This window comes from Pleuronectes platessa, chromosome 9 (genome assembly GCF_947347685.1).
Source record: "Pleuronectes platessa chromosome 9, fPlePla1.1, whole genome shotgun sequence".
NCBI classification, from domain to species: domain Eukaryota; kingdom Metazoa; phylum Chordata; class Actinopteri; order Pleuronectiformes; family Pleuronectidae; genus Pleuronectes; species Pleuronectes platessa.
The window spans coordinates 8,454,821-8,475,574 of NC_070634.1; the positions used below are offsets into that span (position 1 = coordinate 8,454,821).

Genomic DNA, 20,754 nt, shown 5'->3' on the forward strand with positions numbered 1-20,754 from the left:
AACAAGTCACCTTCCCTACAGCATCAATACACAAATGCATAACCTTACCTCCCTCTGACCCAGTGGCAGGTTTAGATATGGGCGACATGGTCAACCACCCAGGGGGGCATCTTGTCTGGGGAGCCTGCAATGAAAAAAAATGAAAAAAGTAATCCCTTCAATGACGCAATGTCACCGTCAAATAACCTTGTTTGAGTGGAGGCCTTTTTTCTTTTTCAGGCAGACTTCTGCTAGAAGAGCTCACAGTCAGTAGTGGTGAGGGGGTTGGGGGTATACCTCAGGTCTCTTCACTGAAAGCATGAGGGAGTGGGAGCAGGGGAGTGGGGGGATTTAGTGCATTTTATTGTGCACATTGTGATTCATAAGTAAAATGATTCAGTCTGTGATCAGTATTAACCACATGATTACTGGGCAGATTTCATATGATGAAGTAATTGGTGACTTCGCACTTACAAAGATCAGGATCAATTGCGGCAGTTGTGCAATGTGGTTTGTGTGTTTCTTGTTTGAAGTGCAATAGTGTAACGATTAGGTTACCTTCTTCTTAAGTGTGTAATTGTATTTGTGCCATTTAATTAAATTTCTTTTTTTATTTGCAATTTGTGATCATTAGATTATTTTTTTTATTATTAAAATATATACTCCAGGATGGTTACAATTCTTTGTACCAGATTTTTGCCATTTGTGAAATATATCATGAATTTATGTAATGTTTGTTATGGCTTGTTATATAGGGTTCGGCCAGAGCACCATTCAGCATAGAGGCATAGAAGCATAGAGCAACCACTGCTGTGACCCCATTTCTTCTCAATCATTTTCGTACAGTCCCTGACATTTTCATTCTCATTTTCAAGAACTCAATAGTTAGGCCTACATCTATGTGTCCTGCAGTCCTGTAGCTTTGGACTGTAAACATGAATTTAACTGTTTTAATGGAACCTTAATATATGAGGGCTTTGTATGATTATACTTGTATCAGCATGAATAGAAGACAGAGAGTTTATAAATAGGCTTACAGAAGTACTATAGTAACCAGTGCATCCCAGTGGGATACACACCTTCAGGGACATACATGGTGTCTCTTCCTCCTCCTCCTCCTCCTCCTCCTCCTCCTCCTCCTCCTCCTCCTCCTCCACTGGCCGCTCACATCGATTCCATTCACCTCCTCGTCTCCGTGCTCGTTATACTTCCGAAATGCACGCGCTTAAGTTACAGTAACGTCTTTGCATCGTGACAGTGGTCAGCTCTCTCTCTCTCTCTCTCTCTCTCTCTCTCTCTCGCAGCCACACCCTCCTCACACGCGTGCAGCTGTGCGGGGCTGTGACGGTCGGTGCGTGCGTGCGTCTCCCTCCCCTTCTTCGTCGTCGGGCACCCGCAGCATCAGCAACACAAAAGGGTGGAAGAAGGAGCAGAAGGAGCCGAGCTGCCCTCAGTGCGGGAGCGGAAGGAGCAGGACGAACAATAAGGTGCAGGCTCGAGATTTATTTATCCCTCCTCTCTTCCATGTTGTGTTTCTGATGGTTCATCTGCATCTTCACGACGCTGATGACCTTGTCACTGTTTGTCTAATTTCTCATTGACCTGCTCACATCATCGGCTCCATCCTGCCTTCCTTCCTTCGCAGATGTGTGTTGGTGTGTGTGCGTTCGGGTGCGCGCGCGCGTGTGTAAATGGGATGGGGCTCCGATCGTTTACGTGAAATGCGCAAACACCGATGTCAACAGGCCAAATTGTCTTAAATGTCTATCTCCCCCCCTAATTCCCCAGAACAAGGCTAATCTGTGTGTTGTAGGTCTTGGATCTTCATCTGTGGCAGTGTGTGAGGAAACGCAGCGTGCACAGTCTTTGTTCTCAGTCTGCAATTAATAGACTGTAATCCTTGTGCGGCAGCATCCGCTAATCTGCCGTTAACGTTTACGTATTGATCCTATAGGTCTTTCACGACAGCCATCCGTGTCTCTGCTATAACGTGTCAGCCGCAAAAGAAGCACGGGCCACAGACTGTGGCGTGGGCCTACATGTGCAACTAAACAATAATGAACATATGCAAGGGTCTTTTCAATCAGAGCCGCATCATTGTCATTGGGCCACGGTGCTGAGACAAGTAAGAGGCAGGGAGAGTAGATGGTAGATTGACAGCTGCTGTTGGAGGCAGGTTGGAGTAAACCGGTTATTTGGTTGGGCGCATGTAGCTGTAGTATCATCTGGAGGCTATAAATAATAAATAGATGGATTTATGTGAATGGTGTGCTATTAAGCCTCCGAGCTGCGTGTGTGTCATCCTGGCTTATAGAAGAGATCTGACACCAACTGATCCCAGTGTTTTTTAAAGCACTGCAATGTTTCAGCTTCACATCAGCCCTGGTGCTCCGGACTCTCAGGTGTAGATGCACTGTAAACAAAGATATGAACATGTCGTCTCCACTACCTCTGTGCCTATAAACAACATTTTCAGATCTCTGTGGCGTGCCTTTGCAATGCCTGAGAGCATCCATTTTATTTGAGTCATGTTTCAGCCTTTGACCTGAGATAAAACTAACAATCGACTTGCTCTGAATCACTGTAGGGCCGACAAAAGAAAGTCTGACTCAGTTTTATGTGCATCTTGAACTCAGCAGATCCGTCTTATAGCTGTAAATTAAACAAACTGAAAACACAAAGACTATTAAAAATACAACAACTGCATTCAAAATTAACCACTAGCCTGCTTCTGCTTAAGGTATTATGATTTAAAATGTTCAGAGGCACCTTGCATGAATAGATTATTTAATCAGTGTATGGCACAGATCTGTAGAAGTGAAGCTTTGGTAAGAGCAGTACAACGTATTTAATGTGTATTTTACTAACATTTGTATTAACATCCATTCTGCCCTTACCTGAAGCGCACAACTGTAATTACACCGCACTGAATTTCTTAAGAGACGATCTGTCCTAGTTATTAAATCCTCCTGTGGCTCCCTGATGAGGTTCTACACGTTCATGTCACACATCTCTGCTCCAGATATATCTTACAGTACGGCTGAGCAATAAAATAATTTCAATTTCATCAATACTAATATACCAGTGGTTCAATATTTATCGATACATAGCTTTTGCATTGTGTAAACACAGCGAGGAGGTTTCACGTAATGGATCTATGTCCAATTTGTTAAATACTCTAATGCGTTTATCAAGTGCTTGTTAATTATCGATATCGACTGATATGAGCATTTTTATCTCAACAAAATAATTTTTCGTTATATTGCCCAGTCCCTACCACACATTGTGCATTCTGCTCAAACTGCTGTTGTTATTATATCAGTGACATGTTTGGGACATTGAGGTAGCCTCAACCATGTCACTGATTAAAAAATGACAAGTTAATGCAAGACAGATTCATTGAATAGTCCATTTTAAATTTGGCTTTTCTCCTCTAGGCAATCCTCATCATCCGTTATGTAGCATCACTTCAAACACTAATACGTCCCTTCAGGTTTGTACGGCAGGTAGAAAATGGCACTATATCCAGGTATTTATTTTAGTTTCGCTCCACCATGAAAATTCAGAAGGATTGGTTTACCACATGCAGGTCAAGTGCCCCAGCTGCTCCTGTCTCACTGAGAGGAGCTGAGGCTGGTTGATCCCGGCCTCTTTTCACATAGAGTAGAGTCATTAAGACTCTCTGCTTGTCCTGTGTGTATGAGTGTATGTGAATACATGTAGATGACTTGTGCTGCTGCTTTACCAGGGGGTTTCTCTTTGTGCGCAGAGTCAGTCAGAGGAGCAGTCTGTGTTTGGAGTGCTATGCTGCTGTAATATAGGCAGCATCCAGGTTGGTAAAGCCCCATCATTACCATATCTCTCTGAGACTGCAGTGTTATGCTGCCAAAAGTGGAGAGTGGGGGGAGCTGGCCCTATTTCACACCAATGCTCATACACACCACTTTTCTGATCCCAGATCAGATTAATATAAAGTGAGGATCATATTTGTTCATTTGGGATGGATGGAGCTAAGCTGATGTATAAAGTAAACACTGAACAGCTTGACCAGTCCACCCGTCTGTGACGTCCTCCATGTACAGATCAGCCCCATAATACCTTTATATTTATGGCCATAACGTTATTGAGATGTTATGTCACGTAACACGCCATCACAATCACACATGTGCATGCACGGTTACAGTTAACCCACAATGAAAGCCATTGTGTGCGTCGGCCAGTCGAAATGATGAATGCCACTCTGTTCTCCTGCCCTGGCTATCTGGCGGGGAAACAAAGTGTCACTTTGTGCCTCTCAGCACAGCAGCACTAACAGACACAGGAGAAGGACCATCTCTCCTCACTTGCTGCTTGCTCTGCCCCGACCCCCCCATAGAGTAGACCCTGCATGTGCTCCACTCCAACACACATCTGCACTCGCGTTGAGCCCACACCGACACAAGGTTTCAGTCCAGAGGTACACGAATGCGCCCTACAAGGAAAATCAAACTGTCATCAGCATCATAATATAGAGGGGTGTTTAATCCACCATTCTCCTGTACACCCCCCCCCCCCCCCAAACACACACACACACACACATACACACACATACAAACTCACTCACACACAACGAAACCCTCACTGTATCTGACACCTGACTCCAGGTAATGCCCTAGATCCGCAGTGACAGCAGGCAGGTGGAACAGCCACACACTCAGAGATACCCTCGCACACAGAGCGCCCGCAGGACGGTAAGAAGACATGCTCATACACTAAGTTCGCTCTAGGTCTTGCCTTTCTCGATGGTTTGTTTTTATTCTCTTGCTGTGCTCACTGCCTCGCTGTGCACACGACCATTATGAGCAGCTCGTGTTGTACAAGGTGATCTCGTGAAGCGTATAAACGTGACAAAAATTCTGGCATTTTGGTAAATGTCATTCGAACACATCACAAGTCGCAGTGTGTGTGTTTGAGATGCTGAGGCAGGAGGAGGTGGCATTTTGTTTTTTGTTTACACACAAGCTTTGTTGGTGAGCCAGGGCAGAAAATAGGACCGCGGTCATGTGATCTGTGTTGCGCATCACTCCAAAAATCCATTGTTTCTTCTCATGCACCCTTTGGACTTCTAGTGGAGACAAATGCCAAGAACAGCTGACAGCATAATGTCTGAAAAAAGAAAATGGAGCGGCATGTTATATAATTCACAAAGGTGGGGTGTGTTGGTCGTTGGACTGGAATGTGTATTGTACAATGTTTTGGTCCACACTGCTGGTGTTTTTTTAATATCTCTTACCAGGCTTTTAGCCACCATGGCTCACGGCAGTTTACCAGTTATTCGGGTCATCTACAACTGGTTCAGACTGAAATATCTAAACAAGTATTGGATGGATTTCATTCAAAATTTTTTACAAAATGTACAATCATGATCCCCTGAGCATGTATACTACTGATATCTCTACTGCTGTCATGTGATTAACATTTTACATTGTCAGTTTTGTGCTTAGTGCTTTTCTGCTTAGCAAATGTCAGCATGCTCGCAATTGAAACCAAGGGGCTTTCACACTTCCCCTGTTTGGCCCATACAATTTTACCTTTCAGTTAAGTCTGGGCAAAAAGGACAGGTGTCAGGTATCAACATTTAGTCCTGACAAAAGAGGAAGTCTCTCTCAAACAAACCCTGAATCAGTTTGCTTGCAGTGTGACTTTTGCCAGCATATGACAACAGGAGAAGACAAAGAAGGGCAAGCAGCTCACAGGATTGTCTTCGCCTCAGACCATATGATGTTTGAACTGTGAGGATGTTCATTTTGTTGGCAGTGATATACCATAATGATATTGATTAACTGGTTGATTCAGTCAATCCATTCAAACTGAAAGACAAAAAGTTGGTGAATAGAATAGTCGAATCAGATGTACGCCCATCTATAAACCAGTCAATGTGTCAGGTTGAAGTAGACGCAGCCCACGTAGGTGATGACAACAGGAAGTCACACAAAAGTTTTAAGTCGCTCCCTAAATTAACCTTGGAAACCACAACTATAAACTATATTTACACAATGTAACCCAGACATGAACCTTAGATTGAATACAGCAAACATTACTGTGATACACATGAGCATTTTAGCATTTTAGCATGTTGATGTTAGCATTTAGCTCACAGCACCTCTGTGCCTCACAGAGCTGCTGGTGAGGCTGCAGAGTCTCTTCCTCATGTTAATGCCCCACACCTCCGCTCTCCCATGTTGACACAGATTTGGGTCAGACATGCTGGCCTGAACTTGACACATCTGGGACTCTTTTCTTGGCAACATGAAGATTGGTTCAATCGTTGCCACATGTTGGTGCTTTAAATGTGCTTTACCCATTTGTTTGGTATTTTCAGGCCCTTCACAATGTGCATTGTATCAAAATGAGAGAAGAGAGGACTCACCTTGGAAATGTGGCAGAACACGTTTGTGTTTGATGTTGTATTGAAGTAGAAGAGAAGAGGAAGAAACAGGTCTGTTGATAGCTTACTTAAAGTGAGATGCTTGACAAAAATATGCAGCAATCACATGACAATGACGAATAATTTGAATAAACTCTAATAACCAGCCTGTATATTTATATTAACATCAAAGATAATCATACGTTGTGAGTGTGGCAAGGAACCCAGTATATCAGTCTGCTCTGAGCTCTGTAGCAGATGATTCTTATGGGAAAACTTGGTGTTGCTCATTTTAGCTGCAGTGTCGTGGCTGACGAACCTCTGATGTTTATTTTTACCATCGCCAAGAAGGTTGTGTTTTCAACCCTGTGTGTTTGTTAGCAAGATTAAACAAAAACTGATTTCCAGGAAAACGTGGTGGAAGAATGTGGATCAAGATCAGGGGACAAATCAGGGAATTTCTTCACGCTTCCCCAGGGAGTAATTCAGAGGTCTTGATGGGAAACTTCAGACATGTTTAGGGGGCGGATATTTATGAGTGTGTGTAATCTGGTGCAGACGCGAATAAAAATCTGGACCCTAGTGAATTCAAACGTAGTTTCATGGGGGGACTGTTTGGCATTGGTGGAGGTTTGCACTTGACTGAATGACATTAAAGTCCATATTCATTATTACCCAACCGCTTTACCCTTGTGCAGTCTGACACTCCCTCAGCATCCTTGTGCATTTTGTGCTGCTCAGTGCAGCTGCTGTTAAAACAAACCCAACAAGAACCAAGATTTATTAATAAGAAATAAAATTAATAAAATGTCATCTGCTGCTTCAAACACGTTGCCATGGAAACGGGAGGTTGCTCAAACCCTAGAGAAGTATCGAATGAGATTGGGACCAAGAGTTGGTGCTGATGACTAGATGACAACAGTGGTAGTGAAGACATGGATTCATCAGGTTTGCTGCAGTCCCCTCACACATGATAGATCAGGTTCTTCTGTTTGGAAGTGCTTCCCCATCCACCCTTCCTCATGTCACCCTACATGCCACTGCCATGTTCCTCCAAATGAGTGATGCTAACAGACCTAACAAACCCAAACCTGCTCTTCTTCTCTCTCTCTTCTGTATTTACTTTCACCGTTTTTTCTCCCAAAGCCACAGCGGAGGCGTCGTTCTTCTGGGTAAAACAAGCTTTGTGCAAAAGGGCAGATCGATGTTCCCTAAGGTTTTACTGCAGTGGTGCGCAGCCATCTCAAGCTGTGCAGCTCAAATAGGTAAACTGTTACTCGGCTCCACCACGTTCGTCCGTCTGCTTTGTCAGCAAGCTACATGCGCTGTAAGGATATGGCAGTTAGCCACTTCAGCAACACTAAGCCATGCCATCAGGGCCGGGGTAGTTGTCTGGCCTGTTCTGATGCAGAGCTGTGTCCCCATCAAACGAGCTGCTGGGTCGTCTGAGAGCACCGAGACGCAGCATCGTGTTATGCCACTGTCATACTATGATGCGGCTGTATCCTTGTCAAAGGCATTTCTCTGCTTCTGCAGAGCACATGGCTGCTCCTTGTGCTTCTCTCATCCCATCTCTATCAGCTCCCCGAGTCTGTCCTCTGCCGCAGTCGGACTACAAACACACCAGTAAACACAGACCTTTTCTCATCATTGGGACTGGCAGCCAAACAGATAAACAATGAAAAGAAGATCCACAGTATCTCTCTTTACACCAGCAGACACAATCACACAACAGTCTCTCGCCAAACCACACACACTCTGTCAGTGTTCACACACGCCCAACTACCGAACATGCTTGTTCGCTCCTTGCTCTGTGCTGGCTGGAGTCAGACAGGACAAAGAGCCTTTTGGGGCCAGACATTTCTGAGAGAGTCGATCCAGCTCTGTCCTCCCTCAGGAAGGAAGCCCACAGCATGCTGATCCCACTGGAGACAGCGGGCTTCTCTCCGGCTTTCTCAGTACTGTCTCTCTCACTCTCTGGCTTGGTGGGTTTACACACAATACATGTCACTGCAGTACATCAGAAAACCTCTGGCTCAGGCAACGTGCTGCAGACAGGTGTTTGCTGGAGGATACAGAGTCCAGGAAGCCGCCTGTGGACGGTTTGTTCCTGTGTGTTTACGAGGTGTAACTGGTGGTTCATGGGGGTTTTGTGTAATTGTTTCAACTGTATCTTTATGGAGGATCTCTAATCATTAGACAGGGCAAGGGGTCGTCCGCTGAGATCGAACAAGTTCAATTCACCTGCTACGAGCCTTTTTTAAATTGTGTTGTTTATTAAACTGTATTTTAGCTCCCCCAGGACCTCACAAGTGGCCTCAGAGGGCTCCTCCTCCTCGCTTTTCAAAACAGCTGTATCGCTCCTGTACACAAGCCGATCACCTCTCTTACCCAACTTTTGGAAGCTCCTACTTTCTCCTTTAAAGCAGATAGCAGCATCCCAATGTTCACTTCCTTCTTCTCTCACCACAGCCAAGGTGCGCAGTGATCATGGCAACGGACGCCGTGGAAAATAAGCATGATATGCTTTTAGAGGTAACCGAATCCAAAGGCCCAGGTAAATAGGAAAACAATGAGTGCTTTTAGTAACATCTTAAAGAGACAGTGTCCTGAAACAGATTCAGCGATCACATCGTGAGGATGACATGACCTCAGTTTAACTCTATTTTCACTGTCTCTTTAAGAACTGCATGGTGTGGTGATGGGTTTGACCTGATAGAAAAGATTTGCAGAAACCTTTCCTCCTGCTTGTGGTGTGCTGTGTCCACGTTTGTTTTTTTGTGGCTTCTTTAAACCCTTCTTCATTAGCTGTAACATGATCTGATATATGTTACACCAGTATATTATAACAGCAGTGTCAAGAAAGGAGAACTAACATTAGCCGATGTCCAGGAATTGCATTAGACAGAGAACAGAGATCAAATCCTTATCGGTCAGTGTTAAATTCAGTGTTGAGGAATAATATATACTTTTTTGAGTCAGATGAGAAGACTTACACTATTCCCATGTATTTCCACTAATCAAATGCAAAGCCATAGCAAGTACCTTTGCAACATTTGGGGAAATATGTATATTTCTAACGTCATGTTTATATGGTGAATATGAACGGCATCAATAATGGAAACAGCAGCTATAAAGCTCATAACTAAACACAATGTTTCTTATTTATTTAATCCATAGAGAAACTGAAGTTTAAAAAAAAAATCTAAAATATTAATTGGATGATAGAGGCCAGACTATTTGTGACTTAAAGGTTGTCACATTACAACCAATTTAAATGGAAAATTGTCATTTTACTTTTTAGATTTTGTTTAAATCAATCAATCAAGATATAACATGTTAATCATAATAATATAATATTGGGTGAGTGTTAATTGAGCGAACTTTGTAACCCTCAGAGAAAGCCAGGCTAGCTGTTTGCCCTGTTTCTAGTCTTTGTGCTAAGCTAAGCTAATAGGCGGCTGGCTTCATAATGAATGTAGGCTGGTATCAATGTTCACATTTCACTGTCACCCAGATAAAAAAAATAAGCTTATTCGTGTATGTCAAACTATTTCTTCGATGACATAGAAAATCTATAAATTTATTCTACAACACACTGATTGTTACTTTGCTGACTGTGCATAAACCTTAGATCTCTGGAATTTAAAAGCACTCCTTCGCCTCCTGCTGGTTTTCTGTGCTGCCAGTGAGTTAATTTACCTTCACCAGATGTGAAAGATTCACTGTTCATATGGCAAGAGTAAAATGCCAGCAGGGTCCAGGAGGCCCTGGGTCGAAACATACAAGAGCACAGGAAGCCAGAGTTAACCCTCGCGATACATGGGGGCTGCTCTGTGGAGTCGCTACACTCCAGAAAAAAAAGTCCTTTCTCGTTTCACGCATGAGTATGTGAGCATGCCCATGGCGGTGCATTATGGGCTTTATAACAGAGTAGAAGGACTGGACCTGGCCCTGATGCTGGGAGAGCATGCTGCAGGGAGACAGAACATCAGTGTCACACCATAATATCACTCACTGCATCAAAAGTAAGTGAGAGAGGTTCTCACAGTATTGAGTGCGTCATCAGTTTGACAAGTGCAATGTTCAAACACTGTGTGTCTCTGTTTAAACAAGATCTGGAGGTTTGTTTGGTGATTTACAGAAGCCTCTCAAAGTCTCCCACACGCACAGATTTATCAATTAAAAATAAAATATATTATATCCTTACAGAGAACGATATAATATATAGTTAAAAGATACATAAGAAAACGGACACATAATCCACATTTACATAGATCCCTTTAGAACAACAGAAAAATGTGAAACAACGCAAAACGTAATAACGTCAAGATTCAATAAAGGTTATATTCGATTCAATGATTAGTTGACTCGCCATTTGTCTATACATGTTCAAGCCATTCCTCTAAAGAATAATAGTCTCCAGTTGTTTGTCGTCGGGTCATGGACTGTCTTATACAACACAAGCAGCTTGCACTGAACACAATTTTTTTTTTTCAGTTTGACATTTTGACAAATCCACTTATTTACTATCACCACACATGTTTCTCTACATTAAATATGAAGCTGTAACCAGCGTCCAGCTAACTTAGCTTGGCATAAAGACTGGAAATAAGGGGATGGAACTAGTTTTGGCCCTAATCTGTTCAAAAACCCGACATAAAAACAACATCCAGTGGACCTAGGGCGCCATGTGTTGGCCTATTTATTTTGACCTGGAGCGTTAACTTCCCAAAGTCTCGGCTGAGTTAATGTGGCATATGATGTCATGTAAAACGACAACTTATACGTTTTAAGTTTTGATATTACTCAAACAAACAAGATATGTTAAATGGCTGTTTTAACCATCAGAGGCAGGCTGTGGTTTCCTCTATGCTTAACCAAGCTAACTAGCTGCTGGCAACAGCTTCATATTAAGTGAACACACTTTACGTGGTGGTCTTGTACTTAATTTAATTTAATAAGACATTTACTTTAAAAAATCGTATCCATATATGTGACAATGGTTAAGACTGATACTGTCGGTTATTGTAAAGACAATTCTGTAGATTTTTTTATGTATGATGATGGTCATTAGTCATGAGTGACACATTCCTAAACTAAAAGCATATAACCATTCGGTTATTTTTGCTTTATAACACAACACATAATGTATTCAGACAGTAACATAACAAATACCTCCTATACTCAAAAACAAGTATTATCATATCCTTGTCAGTATATTAATATAAATAAACACACACCAATTAAACTTGTCTTTACTCCCACAGACTAATAAAGACGCGCACGTCGGGGTCATGGATCTATCTGTGGAAATTAGTTTATTGTATCATTTCCCATGATGCCCCTGGGTTAGTGAAATCCCACACCAGTTGCTACTTATAGCTCTGAAAGGGATACTCGCCGAGCCCTGAGAAGGCCTGTCTGCACAGTGGTGTAGAGTAGCTGTGTAGCTCTGTAACCTCACCTACTGAGTTTAACCAGGGGACCTTAAGGAGCCGCTGCTCAGAAATACAAATAAATACACAGACCAAAACACAACAAACACACACGCTCATGTTTGGAGACAGAGATGTTCAGAAGAAACACTCTGTATTTCTGTTTATTGACAGCGAAGAGAGATCCCTCTACATTTCCTTTTTAGAAAAGAGAAAGTTTAGTTTGTGATTAAGATTTTTTATTTATTTATAACATGCAGACATCGAAGAACGATGGGACACAATCAACCAAAAGTCCAAAAGTTCATTTCTTAATTTGGATTCTTTACTTCCTCATGACCCAGCACTTATCTCTCTGGCAATGACAGGGTTTATTCCATCGTCTTTTTTTATTTTATTTATTTCCTCAGTCAAAGTTTAACTTTATTATTCTAATTATACTAATTTGCAGCTACTGGAATTGCCTCAGATAGAATAGTGGATCTAGGAAGGGATTAGCTCTGCCATTTAATATTGAATAGTGTTGTTATCTACTGAAGTGTTGCTTTAACATTGTAGGTCCAATGTGATGTGTCATTGACCTTTGAAGCTCTGTGGATATCACTGCTTTAGTTTCTCCCAGGACAAATCCTGGATCTTGCGTTTGCCAGTTTCCAGTCTGTCATTCCAAAACTTGGTCTCTGTCTTACTAAAGCTCTGGCTGTGGGTGCTCTGGTTGTATGGGTGTTGTTTATCTTTTCCACTTCCTGTAAACACAAGTAAGTATGAGAGCCAAGGTTTTCTCCTCATTCCGTATGCTATTTTGATTAATTTTCAGAAAAATTCAATCAATTGCATTTCATTATCCACATGCACAAACACGCCCATACGCACACTGCCCGTTACATAAAGATATAAAGATTGATTGTGTCCTTGCATGTAGCCGTGGTTATCATTTATTTTCACTCTCCCACAGAGAGACGACGACAGGGCAAATTCCAGCCCTTCAGACGACTGTTTGGGAAGAAGAAGAAGGAGCGGAAGGCGAAAGGGGGCTTTGATGGAGCACAGCTGAAGGCGAGTGTTTCTACTGGGGAAGTGTCCAATGGACTTGTATCTGATGATGAGGAGTCCAATCAAAATCTGAGGTTAGTGATATGGATTTTTATGGATAGTTTCATTATTACACACATAATAAACCTTTATTTCAGTTATGTGTTGCCACCTACATTTTTACTCAGTGAAACAACCAGGCCTCTTATCAGATGTCTTCACAAAAGGAAAGTGTGGACACAGATTCTCATAAAAGCTTCAAGTTGTGGTTTCACAATCTGTAGAAAGACAGGGTGAGGCTCTGTAAAAAGTAGTTTATGACAAGGCCGGACGTTGATTTGAGCCTTTAATTAATGTGCTCAAACTGCCGCTTTGTAAAGAGCAAAATGATTTAGCCCGCTCATGCTAAATGAATGAATGACAGACAGTGCTGACTGTCTCTTTCTTCTGCAGGGGGTTGAATCCCATCGGCTCTCGAGCTCTCTCACACGACAGCATCTTCATCCCAGAGGAGCCGGCGACAGAGCCTGTTCTGGATCACAGCATGTCCCAGGAAAACGTATCGGATAAGGTTCGGAATCTGCAGGTGGGTCGTGTAGAGATCTCTGCAGTTAGCAGTCAATAATCTCCTCTGTATGTGTATAATGTATTTTTATTCCTTGTCGATGACACAGAGGCAGATAGCACAAGGTATAAAGTTTGGCCAGAGGCCTTCTTCCATGAGAAGGAGTGAGGGAGATGAGGGAAGTTCAGACGAGGAAGAGATTCCACGGAGCCCTATGAAGGTGTCGGTCCAGGTTGAGGCCGAGCCACCAAAAACAGAACCAAAGGTAACAGCTCATCAACTTGGGTTAGGTTTTATTGTCCTCTCTCTCTGTTAGGCCATAAACACACCGGGTTTTATTTATTTATAAGATCCCTATTGGTCTCTTACCCCCTGACATCACCTGTCTTTTGATGTGGGCTCTCATCAAATACCCTCAACTGCCTGGATTACAACTGTTTTTACTGAGCTCAGTAATTCCAGTTTTTCTCAGCATACACCTGCAACATGGAATAACATCCAGATACTATAAACCTCAACTCCTTTTATCAGTAGGGCAATTATAGGTTTTTATCTCACCTTTTACCTCCAACTGTTCATGTTATATTTGATTCATTAGTTTTAATTGATTCATTTGCTTTACATTTCAATAACATTTTTATGAACTGTATTTATCCCTAATGATTTTACTTTTGCATTTGTTTTTGCTATTTAGCAAATCTTACTGTTTCTTATTTGTGTTTTCTTAGTGTCTTGGAATGATTTGTGTATTTCTGTTCTTGAGAATGAAGTCTTCAGGATGTATTCAGATGACAGTTGGGTGTTATTTTGAAAGGGAAACTGCAATGGTTAAAATCAAAGTTTGTACAACTACATATACAGTATGTAGCCATAAATAGCTCGAGAAGGACACTCATGAAGACTGACCGCTATCTTAAATGAACAGTGGAGTTCGAAAGACGTAAGTTTGTTGCATTGTGGGTAATGCAGGTGCCATATTTGTTGGCAAATCCTAGTAAATAATCGGTGGTTCTGCTGCATCAATCAAAATGAAAACTTAGTCCGACGATGTTGTAGGAGGTAAATGACAAATCAGTCAAATCGCCAGTGTTTCCGTTTTTGATAAACGCTCTGTTATTTTGACAGCAGCAGGTGCAAGGGGCTCCGGCCCACACCAGCCCAGTGAAGTCCCCGAGATCCAAACGAGTTCTTCCACCCTGTGGTACGATTGAGTCCATCAATCTGGACGCCGTGCCGCAGTCTGCTCCTCGCTTAGACAACACAGCTGCCAAGCATAAGCTGTCCGTCAAACCAAAAAACCAGAGAATCTCTCGCAAGCATCGACGCGTCACACAGGTGAGTGGTCCAGATATGAGCTGCAACAAATGGGTGTTAGCATGTTAATTGATTCCGTGACTCTTAACAGCATTTTTAGAGGAAGGAAACTTATTAACAACCATGTTTCCACATCCACAGGAACTCCATGACATTTCCATCGCTGGTGTTCTTCAAGAGGACCTGGAGGCAGCAGGAGGGTCTAGTGATGACCACCGCAGGGCTTCTGTCGAGTCCCTAGATGGCTTCAAGAAACAGAGACTCCATGAGGAGGAAAGACAGGAGACAAGGAGGAAGAGAGAGCTGGAGGAGCAGAGGTTCAGACAGGAGGAAGACGAGAGGAGGAAGAGGGCGGAGGAGATGAGGCTGCGTGAACTAGAGGAGGAAAACGAGAGGTGTCGTAAGCAGCAGGAGGAGGAAGAGAGAAGGCAGAGAGAGGAGGCAGAGAGAAAGCTGAGGGAGGAGGAGGAGGAGAGGAGGATTAGAGAAGAGGAAGAAACTAGGCGGCGAGAGGAGGAGGAGAAGATCCATAGGGAGGAACAGGAAAGGAGAATGCGAGAAGAGGAGGAGCATCGACAGAGGGAGGAGGAGGAGGGGAGGAAGCGACTGGTAGAGCAGAGGAGGAAAGAGGAGGAAGAAAGGAGGAGACGTGAGGAGAAAGAAGAGGCTGAGAGAAGGAGGAGGCTGAGAGAGGAAGAGGAGAAAAGAAAAAAGGAGGAGGCTGAGAAGCTCAGGTCGCAAGAGATGGAGGAAAAGAAAAAGGTGGAGGCAGAGGAGAGGATGAGAAAGGAGGAGGAGCAGAGGAGGATGTTTGAGGATGCTGATGGAAACTCAGATCCACAGGAGAGGAAGAGAAGGGCCGAGGAGCTGCGATGGAGGGAGATGGAGGAGAGACAGAGGCCTTTCTCTTTCAAGGTTTCTTCAGGAGAAAAGCAGATTTTGTTCCAGAAGGTCAATCTCACACCTGTTACGCCGGCCTCCGGCTACCAGAGTGGTGCTGTGGCTGAACAGAGAGATGGAGCTAAGGCCTTTTCCTCTGAGGGACCAGAATCCCCCAACCTGCCAGCATCTCCGTATGTCCCCCACACAGCCATCTTAGTGACGGGCGCCCAGCTCTGTGGGACGGCCGTCAATTTAGACCAGATTAAAGACACCGCCTGTAAGTCTCTGCTGGGTCTGGGGGAGGATAGAAAGGCCCAGGGTACACCGCCAACCAAGAGCAAAACGTCCCCGGACCGCAAGTCTGGCAAAACCAAATCACTCACAGAGTCTGCACTCTCTACAGACAAGTCCAGTGCAGCCGTCCTGGCAGAGTGGGCGAGTATCCGATCCAAGATATTCAAGGGAGTGGAAGATGGCAAGTATGACGACTACTCAGACGTGAACAGAAACCAGCCTCAGCCCGGCGGTGAGGACCAGCTCTCCCACACCAACCTCAGGAAGACCATGTCTGCCAGCGCCAAGTTCTCCATCACCCCTGCGAAGAAGAAGTTTGGAGATTCAAACAGGAACTCTGAGGTGTTCAGTGCCGACGCCAAGGAAGCCGAAGAGGAAGCTCCTCTGTCTGACAGCCCCACTGCTGAAGTCTCTCCAGCTCCAACCAGCAAACCTCAGAGCAAGACGAGTAAAACCGTCCGCATCGCAGAAAGAGGGTCAGAGGAATGTATGTTTGCTAAAGACCTCCCCTCTTTCCTGGTTCCCAGCCCTGGAGCCAAGTCTGACGGGGCAGAGCTGAGGAGCAGGGCCCAGAGTGAGATAGTGGCGTCTGAAAGTAGAGAGGAGGGAGAGGAGCAGGGCCAGGGCAGTGAGGTCTCACCTTTTGGAATAAAGCTGAGGAGGACTAACTTCTCCCTGCGTTTTCACAGCGAACAGTCCACTGAGAAAAGGAAGAAACGCTACAGTGCTGGGGACAGCTTTGACGGCGTCCCTTCACCTCTCACCCCCATCGAGCCCGACCTTGATGCATCCTCTGTCTTCTCAAGTCCTGCGTCTCCCCAGCAAGAAGGTGCGGTCTGCAAGTTCTTACAAGCGTCTGCCTCCCCCGTCGGCCCTCGGGCTAAACAGGGAAAGTCTACCAGTCCAACCGCACACAGCGAAAGTGAGACAGTGCTTTCAAAACCACCGATCTACCGAAGACCAACCACGTCACCCAGATCAGTCCCGACTCCTCCCCCATCGCCGCTGCCTAAAGTGGTCCACACGCCTCCCAGCGATGCCCTGATCCAGAGAACAGGAGCCAGGGATTCATCCAGCCAGGAGCCAACAAGCAGGAGCGAGGAACCTTCAGCGGTGGCCCACTTGCACCGGAGCAGTCATGGCCAGGTCCAAGCGGAGGAGGAGGTGAAGGAGAAGAGATCCTTCTTCCCCTCTATCAACATCCCCTGGAGAGAGAAGACGGACAGAAAGACAGAGCTCATCAGAAAAGGTCAGTGTTCCTTTATCTAGGAAACCCCTCTGTAGCGTTGATCAGAACTCAAGTGTTGAAGCCTGAATATGCTGTTCAGTTAATCTGTGAGTCCAAGTGAATTGTGCCAGATCGTGAGCTCACTGTGACATTGACCTTTGACCCCAAGGCACCAAAATCGAATCAGTTCATGCAAGGCCACCGTGACCTTCAAGTCAAGTCTACTTTATTGTCAGTCATCCACATACAAACTATGCAGATGACGAATTTGAGTTCTCACAGGCCAATGTGCAAAACAACAGAAACAACACAACATAAATATACAAAAATAAACACAGGTTGTCAGGGCTGTGTGCAGATCATACAGTCTATGGTGCAGACTCAAATACTCAGCAACGTTTGAAAGATACTTTAAAAGGTTTACCTATAATACGCAGTGGCTAATAAATGGTATTTTGCTATAGTATATTACCGTTCACTGACCTTTGACCTTTGGCTACCAAAATCAAATCAATTCAGACTTAAGTCTGAATATTTCTACAAATTTGTAAATCCTCAAGGCGTTCTTGAGATGTGTGAGATGAGTGTGGGACGGACGGACAGAGAACTGGAAAACTGCCACTGGCTGTGGCCGGCATGGAGCCGTTAAAAGTTGTTCAATTTAAATATGGGCATGCGATGTTTTATAAATTTGGGCTAGTGTAAATGTTAACCTTTTCTTTAGTATCGAAGAGCTTTGGCTTCTTTGGTTATAGATGAAAAATTAAGATTTGCGGATAAACAAGCTTATATCACACCTTATATACAGAACCCTAGAGTACAGTTAGAGTAGGTTGTTCAGAAACAGAATCAAGACACGTTAAACTCTCTCCTGTCCTCATACTATAAACAAATAATGATGTGTTCCTGTGTAGAAAAACCGTCCCTGCAGAGCAGACACTCACTGGACAGTGCCAGGGTACAGGAGAAGGAGGCCGGACCCTTGTGGATCACTCTGGCTCTGCAGAAGCAGAAGGGCTTCAGGGAGCAGCAGCAGAGCAGAGACGAGCATCGGAGCCAAAGAGAGACCAAGCTGGCTCTGAAACAATCTCGAGAGAGAGACAGTGTACGTCAGCCAGCCACAGCAGCTCCTCTCACAATCTCTGATAGATCTGCTCCGCGTACACAATCCTCTCCTGAACATCGTTTCCCTCGTCTGAAAGAGTGTGAATGTGTATTGCAGGTTACTCTGCTGAGTCCCACGGAGAGCAAAGGCAGTGGGTGTTGTATTCCTTCTAAACCTCAGACACCAGAGGAGCCCAAGAGACCCGAAAGCCTCTTCGGCCATTTAGAGCGCAAAGAACAACTGAAAAAGGCCAACACTTTACCAAGCTCTGTCACTGGTAAGAACAAACGTTTGCAATAGTAAAGCCAATTTATTATTGATAATCAGCCTTTGAAAATCAATTCTTCTTTTAGATCATCAACAAGAAAAGTTTTAATTACAACTGGTTCCATCTTTTCGGTTGTCTGATGGATATTTACCACAATTTTTGACGGTGAAGGTTTATCCTACTAACAAAGTGAAGTGTGACGTCACACACTGTCTATTTCTGATTTGTGTGTGTTAGCAGAGGACATGACCCCCAACATGCCAACGACATTTGACCAGGACAATACATAGTTAAAGTTATAGTAAAGTTCATATTTTGGAATATTGTTATAATGTTCTTTTAATGTTTTGTTTCCTGTTTACAGTTTTAAGTACCTTGAGATAATGTATACTGTAATTTGATTCTACCCCCTGTTTATTATATATTGTGAGCTGCTTTTATTGTTATTCACTTCTATTTGCTTTCTGTTTTTTTTTATTATATGTACAGTGTCTTTGAACATTGTTGAAAGCACTATACAGATAGAAAAAAAAGATTATTATTCTTACAATAAAACCATTCTGAAACAATTTCTGTTTCTTGTTTCAGTTGAAATCGCTGACTCTACACCGTCGCCCCCTGCAGTCAAGGATGTGTCAAAGCGCTTCCCCTCCAGTGACTCTCCGCAGGTGTCCACGGAGCCGGCCTGGCTGGCCCTGGCCAAAAGGAAGGCCAAAGCTTGGAGCGACTGTCCTCAGATCATCAAATAACATCCTGCTCCAGCTTCACACTCACTCACACACACACTCACAATCTGCACACTGCCCAGAGTCAGCGTCACCCCTCCTCTCCCAAAACCTCCAGATCCCACCAATCACCATGACAAAGCCCTCCATCACCTTATAACCACACACACTGGCTGGTACTATTATCACGCTAAAGTGCGCTTCACATTCAAATAACCCAGTACAACTGCACAGATATATTTAAACAACTGCTGCGAGCATGCACATCCTTTATACAAATACACAATGTATATGTCCCGACAAGGCCCAGTCCTCAGCAGCCAATCACAACCATGGCTGGCCATTGCAATAGCCAGCCCCCAATTTCCTTTTTTTATTTTGTAGGCAACTGTGTCACTATGGTTGTGAAGAAATCACTCGTATGTGAAGCTCTCACATGTGACAGTGTTCCATCAGCAGAGGGTAACTGTCTGAAGTGTGTTTTAAGGGCTACCAGTAACAATACTACTCAACATGAGCCTGCAGAATCTGCTTGTGGACGACGACTGAAGGAATCGTCGCGGACTCTGAATATTTACGTGAAGCGTCAGATTTGTGTTTGTGTCGAAACAAAAACTGCATCTCTACTCTGAGCCTGTTTGTCATGTACAAAAGAAGGAGCCTCTTATTTCTCTCTTTTTTTTTTACTCATACTGGAAAAACTTAGCGTAACAACTCTCACTGTGTCCGTGATAACTGTGATAGCTGTCAATCAAGCTATTGTACAATTTTGCCATTATAAAGGGACAGGATCATAATCACACGGTGGGTGCACCTAAACACAGCACTGAAGACCACAAGTGTTACTGGGCGTTTTACAGTGAGCCTCACACTTTCCTTGTGGCCGCGTCATGACGTAAAACTGGATTTGTTTGCTTTGCTAAACGGAGATAGACACAACGCCTGCCTGCTGTAACATACGATTCTTGTAGCCGTCCTCCTGTAACACACCGTTTGTAGGCTTACGCCATCACCTCCTCGTAAATGTGATATGAACTTCTTACATGACGTAAAAGAAAAAAAGGAAACCTCCAGCATTCTCATTTCCTGCCACTCACTTAATGATCTGTATATGTATGTAAGTATGTACTGTATGTTAAATCAAAAGCTTCAGTCAGAGGGGAGAGGCCCCTGCGCCTGAGTCCCTTTGTCATTTGGTTTTTAACTATGGTCGTGCACAATAGTGTAGTGTACGCAGTGTTATACGTAACAAAAAAAATGTTTGGTATTATTTGCACTTTTTTGTCCCACTTAGATATTCATGAGAAAATTCTTAAAGAGAAACAAAATGTTATGAATGATGTAAATTAAATACTGATGTCTGAACCGCAGGACTGAAGACTCATCATTTTCAAAAGTAGAGCACGGTTTCATCATGATTCTGTTCCATATAAACAAACACAACTTAAATAATATGCACAAATAATATGAATTAATAATAAAATTAATCATAAATTGGATTTAAGGACCAAAAAAAAA

The 20,754-nt window shown here is 43.6% G+C and overlaps 1 protein-coding gene across 4 annotated transcripts; it reads left to right on the top strand.

The window, feature by feature from the left end:
- Nucleotides 1-1,353: 1,353 nt before the first annotated feature.
- On the top strand, nt 1,354-20,606 carry cracd (capping protein inhibiting regulator of actin dynamics). Of its 4 annotated transcripts, none has more exons than XM_053430674.1 (9): nt 1,354-1,466; nt 12,779-12,950; nt 13,309-13,441; nt 13,530-13,685; nt 14,546-14,755; nt 14,876-17,159; nt 18,053-18,243; nt 18,361-18,520; nt 19,100-20,606. In XM_053430674.1, the coding sequence occupies exons 3-9, from the start codon at nt 13,400-13,402 to the stop codon at nt 19,258-19,260; spliced, it is 3,204 nt and encodes a 1,067-aa protein (XP_053286649.1). In that variant the 5' UTR covers nt 1,354-1,466; nt 12,779-12,950; nt 13,309-13,399; the 3' UTR covers nt 19,261-20,606. The 4 variants fall into 4 exon arrangements, with proteins under 4 accessions (XP_053286649.1, XP_053286650.1, XP_053286651.1 ...); XM_053430675.1 differs by having other exon boundaries at nt 14,549-14,755; XM_053430676.1 differs by lacking the exon at nt 1,354-1,466 and adding an exon at nt 12,460-12,581.
- Nucleotides 20,607-20,754: the final 148 nt, after the last annotated feature.

Excerpts from the sequence above, each read along its gene's own strand:
- cracd (XM_053430674.1), top strand. The coding sequence starts at position 13,400 with ATGTCCCAGGAAAACGTATCGGATAAGGTTCGGAATCTGCAG. Across the intron at positions 13,442-13,529 it reads ATAAGGTTCGGAATCTGCAG|AGGCAGATAGCACAAGGTAT; the intron begins GTGGGTCGTGTA and ends TCGATGACACAG. Across the intron at positions 18,521-19,099 it reads TTTACCAAGCTCTGTCACTG|TTGAAATCGCTGACTCTACA; the intron begins GTAAGAACAAAC and ends TTCTTGTTTCAG.